Source organism: Rhinolophus hipposideros, assembly GCF_964194185.1.
Source record: "Rhinolophus hipposideros genome assembly, chromosome: 2".
NCBI classification, from domain to species: Eukaryota; Metazoa; Chordata; class Mammalia; order Chiroptera; family Rhinolophidae; genus Rhinolophus; species Rhinolophus hipposideros.
The window spans coordinates 53,696,971-53,713,947 of record NC_138048.1 but is presented as its reverse complement, the minus strand read 5'-3'; the positions used below and the strand labels follow the sequence as shown (position 1 = coordinate 53,713,947).

The following is a 16,977-nucleotide window of genomic DNA, read 5'->3' as shown; positions in this document are numbered from 1 at the left end:
AAACTATACATATAAGACTGGAGCTCGGGGAAGCAGACAGACACTCCTGGCTAAAGTAGCAAGTGACCAAGAAGCCCAGGGAAGTAACCTGCTAGGTCAAACTGTGTTTACAGCCAAGAGAATGGAGACTGATATTCTCAATAAATCAAAGTGGCTATACTGCCCCCAAGGCCCATGGTGCTGTGCTGCCTCCCCTTTGTCTCCTTTACCTCTTCAGTATCTCACCAAACTAACATGTCCACAACATTATCCTTCCCCACAATCCTGCTTCTCCTATTTAATGACATCACACCCCTCCCCCCAGCCTGATAGCGCTCTATCACCTTGTATCCAACGAATCACCAGATCCCATTCAATGCCCACATTTAAGTGTCTTTCAAAACCACCTGTTTCTCTCCATGTCCACAACCTTCACCTTGATCCATTTCATGCTTTCAATATTACTCCCCTCTAAACCAGTCTGAACATGGCAGCCAGTATGATTTTTTTCAAAAAATATGATCAGATCACTCCCCTGCTTAAAACTCTTCAATAGTTTCCCACTGCCTTTTGGAATAAGTCAAAATTCTTTAAGCATGCTTTAGAAGACTGTCCATCACCAGCTTGCAGCATCTGCACACTGAATTTCTTTCAGTCAGTATGCAACCAGAGTCTAATTTCCAGGCCTTTGGGCCCTGAGAACCTCTTCTCCCTCTCTCCCATCCCCACCATACCACTGCTCACCTACCTCTTAGCTGACTAATTCAACCACTTCAGAAATATTTACTCAAAGAAGCCATCCCTGACACGTACAATAAATGAGCGCTCCCTAATTCCCTGAATTCTCCTTGTCATAGCTTTTGTCACACTTTGTTGTTACTGTTTATCATCTGTCTTTCCAACTAGACTGAAGTTCGGTGATGGCGAGGACCATGGACACCTTGGTAACCACTGCATCCCCAGAGCCTAATACAGTACCTGTCACACTGCAGAAAAAAAAAATACAATTTTACGTAAACATACGAATCTGATACAAACTCATATGAGTACAAATCCAAACACCTATTTTTATTTCTTAAGAAATTAATGTATACATATTAGTACTTAACGGATATTTTTGTTTAGTTTATTTTTCCAAGAGTCACCTGAAGTACTTACCTTCATTTACTCTGCAAACTGAAACTCTCACAGTACTGTGAGCTGCCACCATGTCATGCAACATAACATATTGCTGAAATAAGAAAAAAAATTCAAAACTAATATAAACCCACTCTTTGAGATATTAAAAAGCAAGGGTACTATACAATAAGGTAAGTTAATATAATAAATGCATATTACTCTGCCTTTAAAAATGTCAAGACTAAAAGATTCAAAGATTATTCAATGTTTTAGCTCAAGACAAAATAAGAAGCACTTTAGCCCTGAAACCAGTACAACCAATATTCCGGCCTGTGATAAGCAAGTATAGATCCCTCTGGACTCCAGACAGTCAAGTGGTAGGTAGTCTGACTCTAAAAATCACCTCAATAAAAAAAGTATATATTCATATAACTAAAACAATCACTATATTGAGAATTCCTTTGGACCAAGTACTATTCAATATACCTTATATGTTATTACGAAACACAAGTGCAGTTGTGAAACCTGTAACGAGCTGGACTTACCTTTCTAATGGAGTACAGGGAGCTTAGAATTGATACTACAGACATCAGCACAATGGCCAGAGCATAGTAATAATACTCATCAGTGCACCACAGCACAACGCTGAACAGCTGGAAAATGTAAAATGGGTTGAGAACCTGAAAAAATAAGATTTTTAAGTCAAACTGAGTGAGATATTTATAACCATACAGATTTTCCACTTTTTCATTTAAGAAGTAACCAACAAGGTACTTAGGGCAACATGTACTAACCACATAGGAGGGCAAGACGTTAGCTTAGTATGGTTTTACCATTAAACTACTACCATTTGGCTAAACAAGCTTAATTTAAATTAAGCTGCATCCATTAGTCATACCAAACCCAAATACAGATTCAGCTAGAAAGAGCTAACATGTGAATTTAGCTGTTTTTCATTCTGCTTCAGCAATAAAGTACATTTATTTCCAATAATTACGGGGAGACTAAAAGATACAAAACTTTTAATCAGTTGGAACAAATGTTTACTTTTTGTGAACTCCAAACACTAATTTACTTATAAGTCAAAGGCTCACTATAGTCCAAAAGGAAGACAAATATGAAATGTTACACTGGTTTGCTTTTTTCTAAAGAAGTAATTAAGGCTCTAAACCTGAAAGAGAAAAGAAATAAGGGAGTCCTGGCAATAGACCTCATTTGCCCAAATTTCACAATATTTTATCAATTTCTTTAATAATGTCTCATTGTCTTAAAACTGCTGCTTCTATACTTTTCAAAGCACTTCATATATACTGGAGGTGCCAAAAAAACTGTATACAAGTGGACACTTTGGTCAACGTTGCTCAAGCAGTAGTTCACCATAATCAGAAATGTCTGGACGCTGATGGTAACCACTATGAGCACCTCCTGTAATTGCAGAAGTCAGATGTGACTTGTATTCATCTTTCGTTATCAGTATATATTATTACAATTTTAATACAGTTTTCCTTTCTTAAAATGTGTATATATTTTTTGGCACCCTCTGTATATATAATTTACACAGAGAGAGAGACAGAGAGAGAGAGAGAGAGAGAGAGAGAGAGAGAGAGAGAGACCCATTTTACTTCCAAATTAAATGAGATAATTAGAAAAGACTCCATTTTTACAGATAAAAAGCAGCAGAGAGAAAGGTTTTCTCACGACAAAGCTAGTTACAGATGGAACCATATTACAAACCAGGCTTTCTAACTCCTATCACTACCACACTTTGCTATGTTCTAAAGCAGCACTGTACAGCCACTCTCAGGAACTCATGGAAAACAATCTGTTATTTCTACTAAAAGTATTCATCCAATAAGCTACTCTTGATCTTTGGCAAACAAATCAGAAGACTGGAGAGCCTAATTCTGCTGGGCAAAACCACTTACTCCCTTCCTTTACAGGCACAACCTTTACTCACACCTCTTCTATGACACTTAGAGCAACAGTCACTACAATAACTATTGACACGGTTCTTCCCAGGCTAAACCCAATCATCAGGTCATGTTTTGTATTCCAAAGTTATGGGACAATGTCTAGTTTCCAATAAGGTACCACAAAACACCACATGAAGAATAAAGCATGACAAACTGTTTAAAAATTGAAAACAAAAAAGGACACGGCAGGATTTAAATGAGCAACTTCCTGAGAATTAAAAGAAAGAAAAAAAAATACAGATAAGCAAAAAAAAAAGAAAAAGACAAAATAAAAAGGTAATTTATGTGCCAAATTATTTCTCTACCAGAGTTATTATCTTTACCATCCAAATGGAAAAAAAGAGAGAGAAAGACAGAAGTTAGGAAACAGAAAACTAATAGTGTCCCGTTACTCAAATCATGGCTCTTTTCAAGTTGACAAATCTATTGATCCCAATTGTTGAGACATGCACAACAGTCTTACCTCCTTAATTAGAAGCTTAAAAACAGAAGGCACTTTCACAGAAATTTCATTTACTCCATACAGCAATTTTCTATAACAAGAAAATATAATAGTAATACATTATGTTACATAATAATAGTATAATTTAGGGAAGGCATTTCACCGCAAAACACTCAAACCATAGATTGCTCTTAAATCTAGAACTTAAACATTCATGTTTCTAAATACTTGTCTTCTACAATTCAAATTCTCTAGCTACAGTATTTAAATCAATCTAGTCGATATTAGATAAATGTACCATTCACATTTTGTATCATTCTGTACATATCTTTTTGGGTGACAAGTATCTTTTCCACTAGTTTATAATAACCATGTCAGTAAAGGCTCTTTTCCATTTTTGAATATAAAAGGTCTCAACAATTTTCAATTGCAATTAATTTTTGCAAGAAACTAAATAAATCAATTTGAAAGGTCCTGTACTATTTTTCTAGTAAGAATACCGTACTAAGTATGTTTATTTCAAAACATTGTACATTTAACTTTTTAAAAAAATACTTAAGTTGCTTAAATCCTTCCACTTAAATTCTTTATGGTATAATAGTACTTTCTATATGATACAGTAATTCTTGCCTTTTAAAAAGTATTAAGTCTGCATGAATGAATTCTTTTACATTTTAACACTTTGACAAAACATGCTACAGGAGTGTAAGAAAATGTCTAATTTAATTTCAAAATGCCATTTATATTTAAAATATGCAATACACTGATATGTTTTTATACTTTAGTAGAGAATAACATGATAAAAAAGACTGTCTCCCAATTTACAAATCCTCCGTGGTAAATCTGTGCTCATGTTTAAAATTCCCAATATATTTCAGAAAAATCTAAGATGCTATCAATAGGATATACCCATTATTCTATGCACCATCAAGAAAGATAGAAACGCTGTGAAGTAAAGAATGATACTCCATTCCTTGTGGGACATATCCCCCCTTTTAAAGATGTTAAAATGTAGGAAAACGTGCACCTTAGGATTGATGAACTATGGAATATTTTCATGGCATCAACTTCAAAATATCAGCTTCAACATTTTTATGATACTTAAACTGAGAGACAGTTTTATCCAAATAAAATACCAGTAAGTTGTCAACTAGTACGTCTATAATATTTAAATGTTAACACGTACAGCTCCATGGTAAAAGGGCGGGCTGTGCACACTACCTTATTGAGGACTTTTGATAACAGGTCTAACTTTAGTGGCATAAAAGTTACCTGTAGGCACGCATCCCCTTTGTCAGTCCTGCACTATGCTTTTCATAAATTGACGTACAAGAAACACCTTCATCCAGTCCCCTAAATAAATCCAAAGTTTTTACTTTAAACAAAGTTTAAAATATCCAAATGTCTTAATGCCTCATTTTTCTATATTCCTGATTTTAAAGTGTGACTACCTTAAAAATAGAAACCCTTAACAAAAATTGAGATAATGAATGAGAATCTTAAAACCTCAAATTCCTAAGATAAACAATAAGAAAGGTCTAAGTCTCAAATGTGACAACTTCTAAGTTATCCAGTGTTTCTATCACATGATAAAGTGGCTCTAAATACTCAAGTTTATATAATATTATTATCCTTTAAGGCTGTGTACCAAAGCTGTAAGAGTTAATAATTAAATTAATCAAGTTAAATGTAAAGTATGATTAGTTTGAGAATTCCAAACTAAAGATGAGAAAACATTTTAGTTTTTATTTACATAGCTTTCCCTCTTCAATTTTTTAAGCTTCACACTAAGAAATCCCTTCACTTATTTTTCTTCCTACAAAAACATCAATCCAAACCTTTCCCTGACCTAACGCATACCAGGGAGAGAAGTACAGAATTTATATGAGTCCCAGGCAATGTCTAAAATCTGTAACAATTCTAAGTGGGATTCGACTAAACTATCTACTTTTCCCTCCAAATGTCTTAATTATGCTTCTTTTACCGAGATACTAGTCAAAGAACTTTGAAGAGAATCTTTCATATCATTTAATTCCAATCCTTTTCCACTTTTTTCAGATGGGAAAACTAAGCTCCATAATTAACTGCTAGCATTAGGATAAGCTTAAATTCTACATGTTTCTATGGTTGGCAAAGACTGCACGGCAATATGTTTGACATTTTTCCCCAAAGTTTATGACCTCTCTAAAGGCAGCAGGGATGAGTTCCAAATCAATTTTTTTTTTTTTTCAAATGGCAGCTCATTGGCTGTGGTCTGTAAGGCAGTGGTTCTTAACTAGGAATGCTCTTCAGAACTAGGCATGTGGAAATCTCCTGGTCCATTCTAGAATATTCCAATTCTTACTGTCAAGGTTAAAAATCCAGGTATGAATATTTTAAATGTTCATAAGGTGATTCTCTTTATATTGATATTAGAATTCCTTTAGCATCCTCAAGCAACAATACTTAATGGGCATTTATAATAATCAGCTTAACAAAAGCAATAAAAATAGACTCCTCATTAATTTAGTACTTACATAACTTGAAGCCTCCACAAAAATAAATTTTAAGGGACTACTCTAATTTGTCCCACCCAAAGCTTAACGCATTTGACAATGTCCCATTTTAACCCACATAGTAAAGTTAAATTTCTGTTTGTCTATCGCTCCATCCCTCAAATACAAGTAGATGTAACTGTCAGCAAACTGGGAGGTAATGATTCAGACAGGCTATAAGAGGTACTCAAAATTCACTTTGAGATGAACCCTCAAGAAGTAAAGAACTCAGACTCAGAATGGATTTTAGGATTACACTGCTTCTAACTTTTATGTAAATTTTGCCAAGGTATAAATTGCAGGTGAGATTGATTCTAAAATGGTTAATCAGTATTTAAATAACACCAAGAGTTGTTAATGAATAAGTGAATAAAAGTTATATAAATAAAAATCTCTTCAATTTCATGTAAATCTCTTCACTAGAATAAATTCTTTTCTATCTAAAACATTTTTAATATACTCATAATATAATCCAAACAAAAGAAAATTACTTACTTTAAGAAATCAAAATTGTGAAGGGTATCATTCCAGAAGTATTTTATACTATGGTGGGTGAAATAACGAATCTATAGAACATACATAAATGAATGTTACATCAAAAAGCATTATCATTACTTGTTATCAATTAAGTTTACTAACACAAATTTGTCACATAACAACATATTAAAATTAAAGTTTTCACATATGACACATAATCTGTTTCTTCTACTAATACCTAAACTGTTATATGTAGTGATAAATGGGTATTTTACATGCATATAAATTTATCTCAAACAAAAATAACTGCAAGCACAAAATTATACACTATCCAAGATGGCATAAAATGTAACATTTCTGATTTTTAAAGAAACTTTGAGATTAATATCACAATACCTGTTCTGATTGCATCTGTGAATGTGTACTTATCTCATGTCTGTTCTCTTCAGCCAGATTTTCATTTAAAAGAATAGCATGGCCATTCGAAACTTTATTAGCCATAGATTTTGGACTCAAAAACGGATTAGTTTCCACAGAAAGCAAGCGAATTTTTGCACAAAACCACATTCTGAATTCATCCTTAGAAGAGAGAAAGGTAATAAGCCAATTATGTATATTATATAACTTCCTATATTTTTATTTGATTTCCATCTCTTACATATTATTTGTTCATCTCTAACTGAGAAAGCAGCACTTCCTACTCACCAAATGTTAAAACATTTCATGAAGATGCATAAATTTAAGTGTGAAGTGCTTTCCATTACTCACCATTTAAGTGACATACTTCATTGATACAATATCCCATAAAAGGTCATGAATAATTTCTTAATTTACCCATCAACATACTGAGATTAGATATTAAAGCCTCTTATAAAATGCTTCCAATTTGGATAAAAAAACAAAAAACAAAAAACACTGGGTTGCAGCAGCAGTACACAGTAAAGGCAGCTGGTCTAGCGAATAAGAGATCTAAGATATAGTGCTAACTGTCCAGTCACCTTGGCACAAGCATCTAATCTGTCAGCGCATCCAGAGCTATAAAAGAAAAGGGTGGTTCTGAGCATCAGTAAGATTCCTTATACGCTAACTGCTGTGGTAACATGCACTTCAAACTCAGGGGCTTTAGAATTACTGTGACCGCACTCCTCATTGTATCTTAGCAGTGATGTTCTCTTCATCCACTGGTTTGAACAGCGTACACACACAGACACATTTCCCTCCGCAGATAATGGGCGACAGCGACGCCGTGCACTTACAGTAGTCCTCAGCAGCACCACTTCACAGTCTTTAATTGCAGCTCTAATGCAGGTGGCCTTCACCCGCCACTCAGGCATCCAGTACAGGAGGAGGAGGAGAAAGCCGCCGGTGCACACCACTCCTACAGACACCACGGCGAGCTTCCAGCGACACAAGTTATAGCCATAAATCTCCTGTACGGACACAGTCATCATATGATCAAGCATCAAATGCTGTGAGAGAGAAACTCCAAAGTTCTTTGTTTTCCAAATAGGTGTCAGTGTCTTGTCACATAAACGAAAAATATTTTCCCAACCCATTAATTTACCTATGAATTTTGTTTCGACGAGATCAAAGTTACACTTTTAAATAGTTAAATATGTTGATATTTACATGCTATGGTTTTACATTTGATGTTATGCTTAATAACATAACACTTTCCCACTGATAAAAAATATATTTACCTTTTTAATTCTTCAAGAATTTATCTTGTTATGAGGTAGTTTTTGAAATAAACTTTTAATTTTGGAATAAGTTTAGATTTGCAGAAAAGTTACAAAAATATTAAGAATTCCTATATATGCTTCATCCAGTTTCCTCCAATGTTAATATCTCAGTACATTTATCAAAATCAAAGCAATTAATACTGTTCATTATTATTAAGTAAATCTGTCTTTATTAGGATTTCACCAGTTTTTTCACTGTCTTATTTCTGTTTCAGAATATCACATTTCATTTAGATGAGATAGGTTTTCACTACTTTTTTTCCAAATCATTCGTTAATTATCCCAATACCACTATGACTATCAATTAGACCTCATGACCCAAATTATTTCAGTTGTTTCAGTTATCCCCCTTCCTAACAAGGGTTACCAAATTTAGCAAATGAAAACGCAGCGGTCCTAGTTAAATTTAAATTTCAGATTTAAAAAAAAACTAGTATTTTTTTGTTGCCCTATGCAATATTTTGGACATTGGGACACTATACTAAAAATTGATTCCTTGATTATCTGAAATTCACATTTAACGTTTAACAGGGTATCTTATATTTTACCTGACAACCCTCCCTCTCCCCACACACACAGAGTTCAGAAGTTGTTTTTTATTAAGCTGATTTTAAACATTTTTATAAATCAAAATTAGAAATTTTGTATTTGGGATTATACTTAAGCATTAGCTAACATAACTTCTTAAATTACCAAACAAACAAAAAAATATACCTCTTTCCTCTAAGTTTTAATAGTTGACAAGTGAAACAGGAATTATACTAAAATCAACAAAGAGATGTTAACATAATCCCAATTCAAAAACACAGGATGAGGAAAGCATATTGATTTAGCTGGGTTTTTTAAATATACTTTTCTACTCCCCTAGAATAATAAATTGCAGAGAAAAATTCTTTATACTTTATAAGTAAATTATAAAAACCGGTTACCATTTCATCTTCTTGACCCTGGTTGATAGTCTTCCTTTCTTCTTTGTCCATATCTACAGTGATTTGAAAGGTCGTGTGCTTCAGAACAGCTGAAGATAACTGAGGAGAGAGAGGAACAAATGTTAGGGAATTATTTTGTATCTTAGTAGACTATATAACTTCATACTATCACATTTCTCATTGTGATACATGTATCAAAGTTTAACTGATACTTAAGTAGTCACTGAAGTGCTTGCTGGTTCTAATGACATTTTCAATGGTGTGCAGTTCTTGAACTGGCATTACTTACTATCAAAAAATTTGGCGTATTTATTCATTAATTTATACTAGCAATAGCCTTGCTACAAAACAATTTAAATTCTGGGAGAAACTCTACAGAATCTTCCTTTCTTGTTCTCCAGACTCAGAGAAGTAACCTAGTTGTGCCACTTGAAGCTAAAAGTGCTTCTCACAACTTAATTTATTGTTTGAAGTATAGTGAAGAAGTAAAGCACCAGTAGTGAAACTAACCCAAAACCTCCCAGGGATTAAACTAATCATCCAACAAATATTTGCTGAGCATCTATTACAAGAATGACACTCCCTGGCCAAGAGTCAATCCCTATGACAGGTGTACCCCTATTGGAGAGCACTCAACTGAATCCTCCATTCTGAGTCAAAGTCCACTATGCAATTTTCTGATTGTTTCTGACTACCCGTGATATTTGTCTAAGAGAAAATCCATTGAGCTCATTGACAAATTTTCCTGTATTAAAAAATATGATGAATTTCAAATATTAGACATTCAGCATACATTAAAGAGATCTGCAAATTGAAAAACAATGCCAGTTTTCTTATGAACCGTTTTTTGTTTTGTTTTGGCAAATACTTTTCAGGAAAATGTTACTTAATATGTAATGTTTGTTACTATTATGTTTTATCAAACTAATATTCTCAAAGATATACCAGTTTTAACTAATACGTTATCAACAGATATAATCCACATAAAGCTCTTTAGAGTTCACAATAAATTGTCAAGATTATGGGTGTAAGCCTAAAGAGTTTGAGAGGCACTGCTTTAAGGTGATCTCTGCAGAACAGCGGTAATATTACCTCCCTCATTCCAGATGGCATACCTCTATCTATCCAGTGTGTAGGACAGGCTTGACACATGGTAGGCACTCAAAAGATGAAGACTTTGTGCTAAGATAGCAATAACTAATTTAATGTTTACATGATAGAAATTAATAGCTAAATAAAACTAACTGCAGGATTTTAAACTAATCCTATATGAGATTATTGAAATATCTTGATTTATGTCAACAAAATGACCAATAAAAAATACTGACGTCTCCTACAGCAGTACCCAGAATTTCTCTACCTTCCAGTGGCCCTGAAGATGGAGTCTGGGCTAAGTAGAGTCTTTCTACAAAAATAAAATTCAGGAATTTGATTACAAATATGGATGTGTACACACACACACACACACACACACACACACACACACACCCCTTCCAAAACAAACTGTAAAAGTATCTGGTCCAACTTCTCCAAAACAAGCCACATTGTCATGCAAAACCCTTTGAGCGATTTACTAACAATTTCTTTTCAGTCTAGGGTAGTGTTACAACCCTGAAGCATGCTACCAGAGTCATTCCCCTCAAGGTAAGACTGCTCTATCAAATCAGTACGATTTCGATGTATAATGGGGAGAAGGAGCAAGCCCAACCTCTTTCCCCGTAGAAAAGATCAGCTGTTGTTGCCTAACCATGCCAGGTAAATAGCGCGTACCTACCTTCAAAGGGTAACGCAAAGGCACTCTGCCCTGACACTGTCCCCACTAAAGAATACCACCAGTCTGTAGTTTTTAACCTTCAGTCTATGGTTCTTCCTTAAATTCTGACGTGAATCTCAGGATCATCATTCAGGATTCATAAGACTCATTTTTATAACTAAATACATATAATTTGGATATTCATTTCCCATCACCACCACCTGAAATGTTTCTTAGGGGAAGGAACTACTTCCAATTCTTATATGGAGAGACTTCTGCTTCCAACCAAGATGCAAAAACAGGAACCCGATTTGCCCTCCTGCCTAAAATGATGGCAACAACAAAATGTACAAAATATACAAAAAAACAGTTTTCAAGAAATTGGACATCAGGCAAAGAAGAAAACTGATACAGAGATGAGAAGCAGCAAACTTGGTGAGTTTTACAATTGTCCCAGTTTACAAACTAAAGAGTTTACAGGCCACAAAATAGGAGGGTAGGGAATGCGGGGGGGGGGGGGGGGGGGCAGAGTAGTCTCCCTGAGTTGGGGAGATGAAGCTGGGAGTCTGGGGAGGCACAAAGGGACCAGGTGTGCAGGGCAGATTACCAGAGGAGAGATCTGTACAGAGAAAGAACACTGAAAATCTGCAAGATGATCCCCCTCACGTCTTTAGCTGAGTACTGATCAGCCTTTGTGTGTGAGGAAACTACCAGAATCCGGGGAAAGAACCACCCAAAAGGATTAAAGGGAAAAAAGCGTCAGGGCTCACACGGCTGGGAAGAGTGCCTGTTTCCCCCAAACACAGTGAAAAACCTCATTAGACACAAGGAATCAGGGGAGAGTGTTTAGAAGAGTTTTGCTTTAGTAGTCCTAAAAGCTAGTCCTGCCTAACAAAGCTTTTAAGACTTGAAAAGATAAAATTGTTTCTAAGTAACTTAATTGCTTCAAGAATAAAATTCAAGTAGACTTACAGGTTTATAAACTATCTAGTCCCAGTAAGTCACAATGGCTAGCATCCCGTTATAACTTAACAGGAATGCAAGGAAGAAAGAAAATACAACCAATGAGAAAAAAATAAATCTAGAGAAAAGGACCCAGGACTGACACAGATAATAAAATTGGTAGACAAGGACATTGAAACAGCTGCTATAACTGTAGTCCATGTGTTCAAAAACCTAGAGGAAATATTGAACATGGTAGTAGAGATGTGAGAAATAAAAAAGAACCAAATGGAATATAAGATAAAAAGTGCAATATCTGAGATGAAAAACATACTAGATGGAATTATGAGCAGATTTGACATTACAGAAAAAAATCAATGAACTAGCAGGCATAATAATGTAACACCCAAAATAAAAAATGAAGAAGACTAGGGAAAACACACACACAACAACAGTAAGCTGTGAGACAACTTCAAGCACACTAAGATGCATGCAAGGTGAGGGGGACCAAAAAATATGTAACGACATAACGGCCCGAATTTTTTTCCAAATCAGCTGAAAAACTTGTAAGTCCACAGATCCAAGAAGCCCAACTAAAAGTCAGCCAAGCGTTAAGGAAAGATGATATAGGAACATTTGTGACAACATGGATGGATCTCGAGAGAATAATGCTAAGTGAAACAAGTCAGACAGAAAAAGCAGAGAACCCTATGATTTCACTGATATGTGGTATATAAACCAAAAAGAACAAGACAAACAAATGAGAAACAAAAACTCATAGACACAGACAATAATTTAGTGGTTACCAGAGGGTAAGGGGGTGGGGGGTGGGTGATGAGGGTAAGGGGATCAAACATATGGTGATGGAAGGAGAACTGACTCTGGGTGGTAAACACACAATGGGATTTATAGACGATGTAATACAGAATTGTACACCTGAAATCTATGTAAATTTACTAACAATTGTCACCCCAATAAAATTAATTAAAAAAAAAAAAAAAAAAGTCAGCCAAGGAACATTAGGAAATTACACCAAGGCATGTCATCTTCAAATTGCTCAAAACAAGTGATGAAAAGTATCTTGAAAGGAGAGAGTGAAAAAAGACATGTTACCTACAAAGACAGCTAAGACCGACATGAGATTTCTTACTAAAAATAATACAGGTGAGAAGGCAGCAAAGCAATATCTTTGAAGTACTAAGAAAATAAAATACTATTTATAGAATTCTATACCCAGCAAAAATATCTTCCAAAATCAAAGGTGAAATGAAGACATTATTTTAGAGACACAAAAGCTGAAAAGAAATTTACTAGCAGCAGACCTACACTATTTTAAAAAATGTTAAAAGTCCTTAGGCAGAAAAAAAATAATTAACAGATGGAAATATGGATCTCCACAAAGGAATGAAGAACATCAAAAATGGTTAACTATATGGGTAAATACACATAACAGCACAAAGAACAGGGAGAAACATAAGTAAATTCTTATAAGTTCTTATACAATACATGAAATAATGTAATATCACTTAAAGGTGTATCATAATAAGTTGGAGATGTATACTATGAACTCTAAAGGAACCACTAAGTAAAACAAAGTCATAGCTAAAAAAACAGCAAAGGTGATTAAACAGAACCATAAAAAAATACTCAATTGCTGTAATAAGCAAAAAAAGGAAAAAGGAAACAATAGGCTAATAGAAAAATAGCAAGATGACTGATTTAAGCCTATCAATAATTACATTAAATATAAATGGCCTAAACAGCAATTAAAAGGCAGGTTGGGGTTGTAGTTTTGAAATGCAAGACTAGGTAACTGCACACAACTTAAATATAAAGGTACAAGTAGGTTAAAAGTAAATGGAAGATATACCAAGCAAACACTATTCAAAATAAAGCTGGAATGAATGTATTAATATCAAACAAAGGAGATTTCAAAGCAAAGAATATTACCAGAGATAAAGCCATTCCATAATGACAAAGGGGTTAATTCATGAAGATAAAATAATAATCCTAAACATGTATACACTTAACAGACCTTCAAAATACACAAAGCAGAAACTGATAAAACTGAAGGAAAACAGACATTCACAATTATTGTTTCAGATTTCATTTCAATACTACTCCCTCAATAAGAGAACAAGTAGAGTTAAAAAATACTAGTTGGGATATAGAAGAGCTGAACAACAGTACCAATCAAGTGGTCCCAATTGGTCACAACACTACTCAACTACAGTAAAATATACATTCTTTTAACACTCAACAGAACATTTACCAAGGAAGAACACATTCTGGGACATAAAAAAGATTCAAGCCATACAAAGCATATTCTGAATACAACTGAATTAAATTAGAAATTATTAACAATAAGTAGAAAAGCCTTAATACTTGGAAACAAAATAATACACTTCTAAAAAAAAAAATCCATGAGTCTAAGAAATCAATGGGGAAAATACAAAGTATTCTGAACTGAATGAAAATGAAAACATAACATATCAAAATTTGTGAGACTCCACTAAAACAGTATCTAAAAAATATATAGCACTAAGTTCCAGTATCTGAAAAGAGGAAAGGTCTCAAATCATGACTTCAGCTTCTATTAATACCTTAATAAAGTAGTAAGCAGCAAATTACATCCAGAGTAAGCACTAAGGGGAAATCAAATTTAGAAAAGAAATCAATGAAATAAAACACAGAAAAATGGAAAAATAAATGAATGAACCAAAGGCTGGTTCTCTGAGATGAATAAAATTGATCATTATTAGACTCAAAGAGAAGGCAGGGGTAGATACAAATGACCAATATTAGGAATAAGAGAAGAGACATCAATACAGATTCTGCAAATGTCAGAAGGATAATCACGGAATGTAATGGACAATTTTACATCAATACAGCAACTTTTCTAGTTTTGAACTTACAAATAAAAAAATTTTAAATTAAAAAAAAAACACCTATCTTTATCAGTCAGGGGATGGCCATGAGTTAATAACTGCTAAAGCTGAGTTAAAAGCTGAGCAATAAGTACATGAGTTCATTATACTAATCTTTCTACTTTCCAGTATAGAGAAATTATCTACAATACAAATTCTTTTAATTAAATAACAGCACTCATCTAAAGCTTTTACATGAAAAAAATTTTTTTTCATTCCTGGCACCAAAGCCCATAAAATCTTGAGAATTCTGCTTCTATGAATCCAAATTCCAATGATTCAACCTATTCTGTACCAGGCATACTGCTGGGTTTTGAACATAATGCCTCTTCACTCTGATTTTTTATCCATCACCTAGGAATATAGATGTACTTCCCCACCTTTGTAAATCCTAATTTTTCAGTGTAGAATGTATTAGTAGATAAATAAGCATACTTTTTATAATTTTATAAAATGAATTATCATTAAAATGCATTGTTTTCATTAAGTCCACGTAGTTATAACTATTTAAAATCTTTTCCCAAAATATCTCTGAATTCACCTTAGTCTAACATAACTATTGTGTTTCCCTGAAAATAAGACCAGGTCTTATATTAATTTTTGCTCCAAAAGATGCATTAGGGCTTATGTTCAGGGGATGTCATCCTGAAAAATCATGCTAGGGCCTATTTTCCGGTTAGGTCTTATTTTCGGGGAAACACAGTATATTCTCATTTCATCTTCTACAGTTAAAAACTAACCACCACCCAAAAAAAAAAAAAAAAACAAACACTAAACATAGCAAAAAATACTCCAATTAATTTTTAAATAAGCTACTATGTATATAGTGCACTGCCTATGACAATCTATTTTCATACTTTTCTCATTATAATTCTTGACCAAATTATCTCATTACTCTTTTAACAAGTGTTATTTCTCCAAAATTTAGCTCCTTTTTAAGGCAAAATTTGTGTCTTACCAAGTCTTACCAAAGTTGAAATATTAAAGGTAATACAAATAATTTAAATAAAAAGCTGCTCTAAAAACCACCAATTATTATTCTCTTTACACACATTATACCTCACAAGAAATTACCAAGAATTCACCTTTCACATAAACTTTTAGTAAAATCCAACAAGAACAATTCCAACAGTTTACATTTAAAATGTACTGTAAATGTAGATTTAAATTTTAAAACCATGTACATAAATAGAAAGCCCTTAACAGTTCTATGACTCCATGAAGATAAAAATCTATATAAACATAATTTAAAACATACTGCCTATCAAGATGAAAATACACATTAAATACTATTTTACCATATACCTAATTAGACATTTAAAGCATTAATAGAAAACTTCTAAACTCCATTTAACTTACAGAAGTATAGCGTTGGTGGTGTGCTGGAATGCATGTGTTTTTTAATCAAGCTCATAAGAAACAAAGAAATTTTTCTTACCAATAGCACTACATCAGCATTCCTCCCAATTGCTGATATTAGCAGAGCTTTCAAAAGCTGGCTCTTAATAATAAAAATAAAATAAATCTAAGCATAAAAATCCATTCAAGTGAGAATTCTCTGCCAAATATTTATTTTGGATTTTTTCCTGAACTTCTTCCAAAATTATTAAGACCTTAAAATTTAGGATTTTTTAATTTACTGACTTTAAATGGGTTTTCAGAAGCTATACCCCTCTTACCATCTGACTAGCACTGGTCGAGCTCCTGTTACTTGAATAAATCATATCGAGCTACCACACTGAAGCCCCACTTCCACAGTGCATGCCCGAGCCTTGATGTTATCTAAAAAGCAAGAAGCTCATAGGCTATTGTGCTTAACCAAACCCTTCCTTGCATTTACAATGAACTTGATTTTTGTGTGTGTGAGTAAAACTATCAGCACAGGAAAAAGTGAAGCTATCAGGAATAAATCTCACTAAATCTAATACTAATTTTTTAAAGTTTACTTATTTTTTCCCATTATATAATTTCTAGGAACCATTTAAAGCATGCTCTTTAGAATAAGAGCTGTCATATTTCATTTCCTAAAACAAGATGAGTTGGCTTTAACAGGCATAGAAATCCCCAAACCTCTAAATCTTCTTTGCTTCAAAACCTGAATTTCTCATTGTTGTACCAACAGTATTGTAACAGTGTATGTGTGAAGGGTTTAAGGATATT

General features: G+C 33.8%; 1 protein-coding gene across 2 annotated transcripts in view; it reads right to left on the bottom strand.

Moving 5' to 3' along the window:
- Positions 1-16,565, bottom strand: part of ATP13A3 (ATPase 13A3) — a 62,814-nt gene extending 46,249 nt beyond the window's left edge. For both annotated transcript variants that reach the window (XM_081075273.1, XM_081075274.1), the window contains exons 1-10: positions 16,497-16,565; positions 16,256-16,318; positions 9,196-9,294; positions 7,781-7,954; positions 6,921-7,103; positions 6,543-6,613; positions 4,786-4,866; positions 3,535-3,604; positions 1,644-1,778; positions 1,138-1,210 (exon numbers count right to left, since the gene is read on the bottom strand). In XM_081075273.1, the coding sequence (XP_080931399.1) occupies positions 1,138-1,210; positions 1,644-1,778; positions 3,535-3,604; positions 4,786-4,866; positions 6,543-6,613; positions 6,921-7,103; positions 7,781-7,954; positions 9,196-9,294; positions 16,256-16,318; positions 16,497-16,541 (994 nt within the window). In that variant the 5' untranslated portion in view covers positions 16,542-16,565. The remainder of the gene's footprint in view (positions 1-1,137; positions 1,211-1,643; positions 1,779-3,534; positions 3,605-4,785; positions 4,867-6,542; positions 6,614-6,920; positions 7,104-7,780; positions 7,955-9,195; positions 9,295-16,255; positions 16,319-16,496) is intronic.
- Between the last annotated feature and the right edge of the window lie 412 nt (positions 16,566-16,977).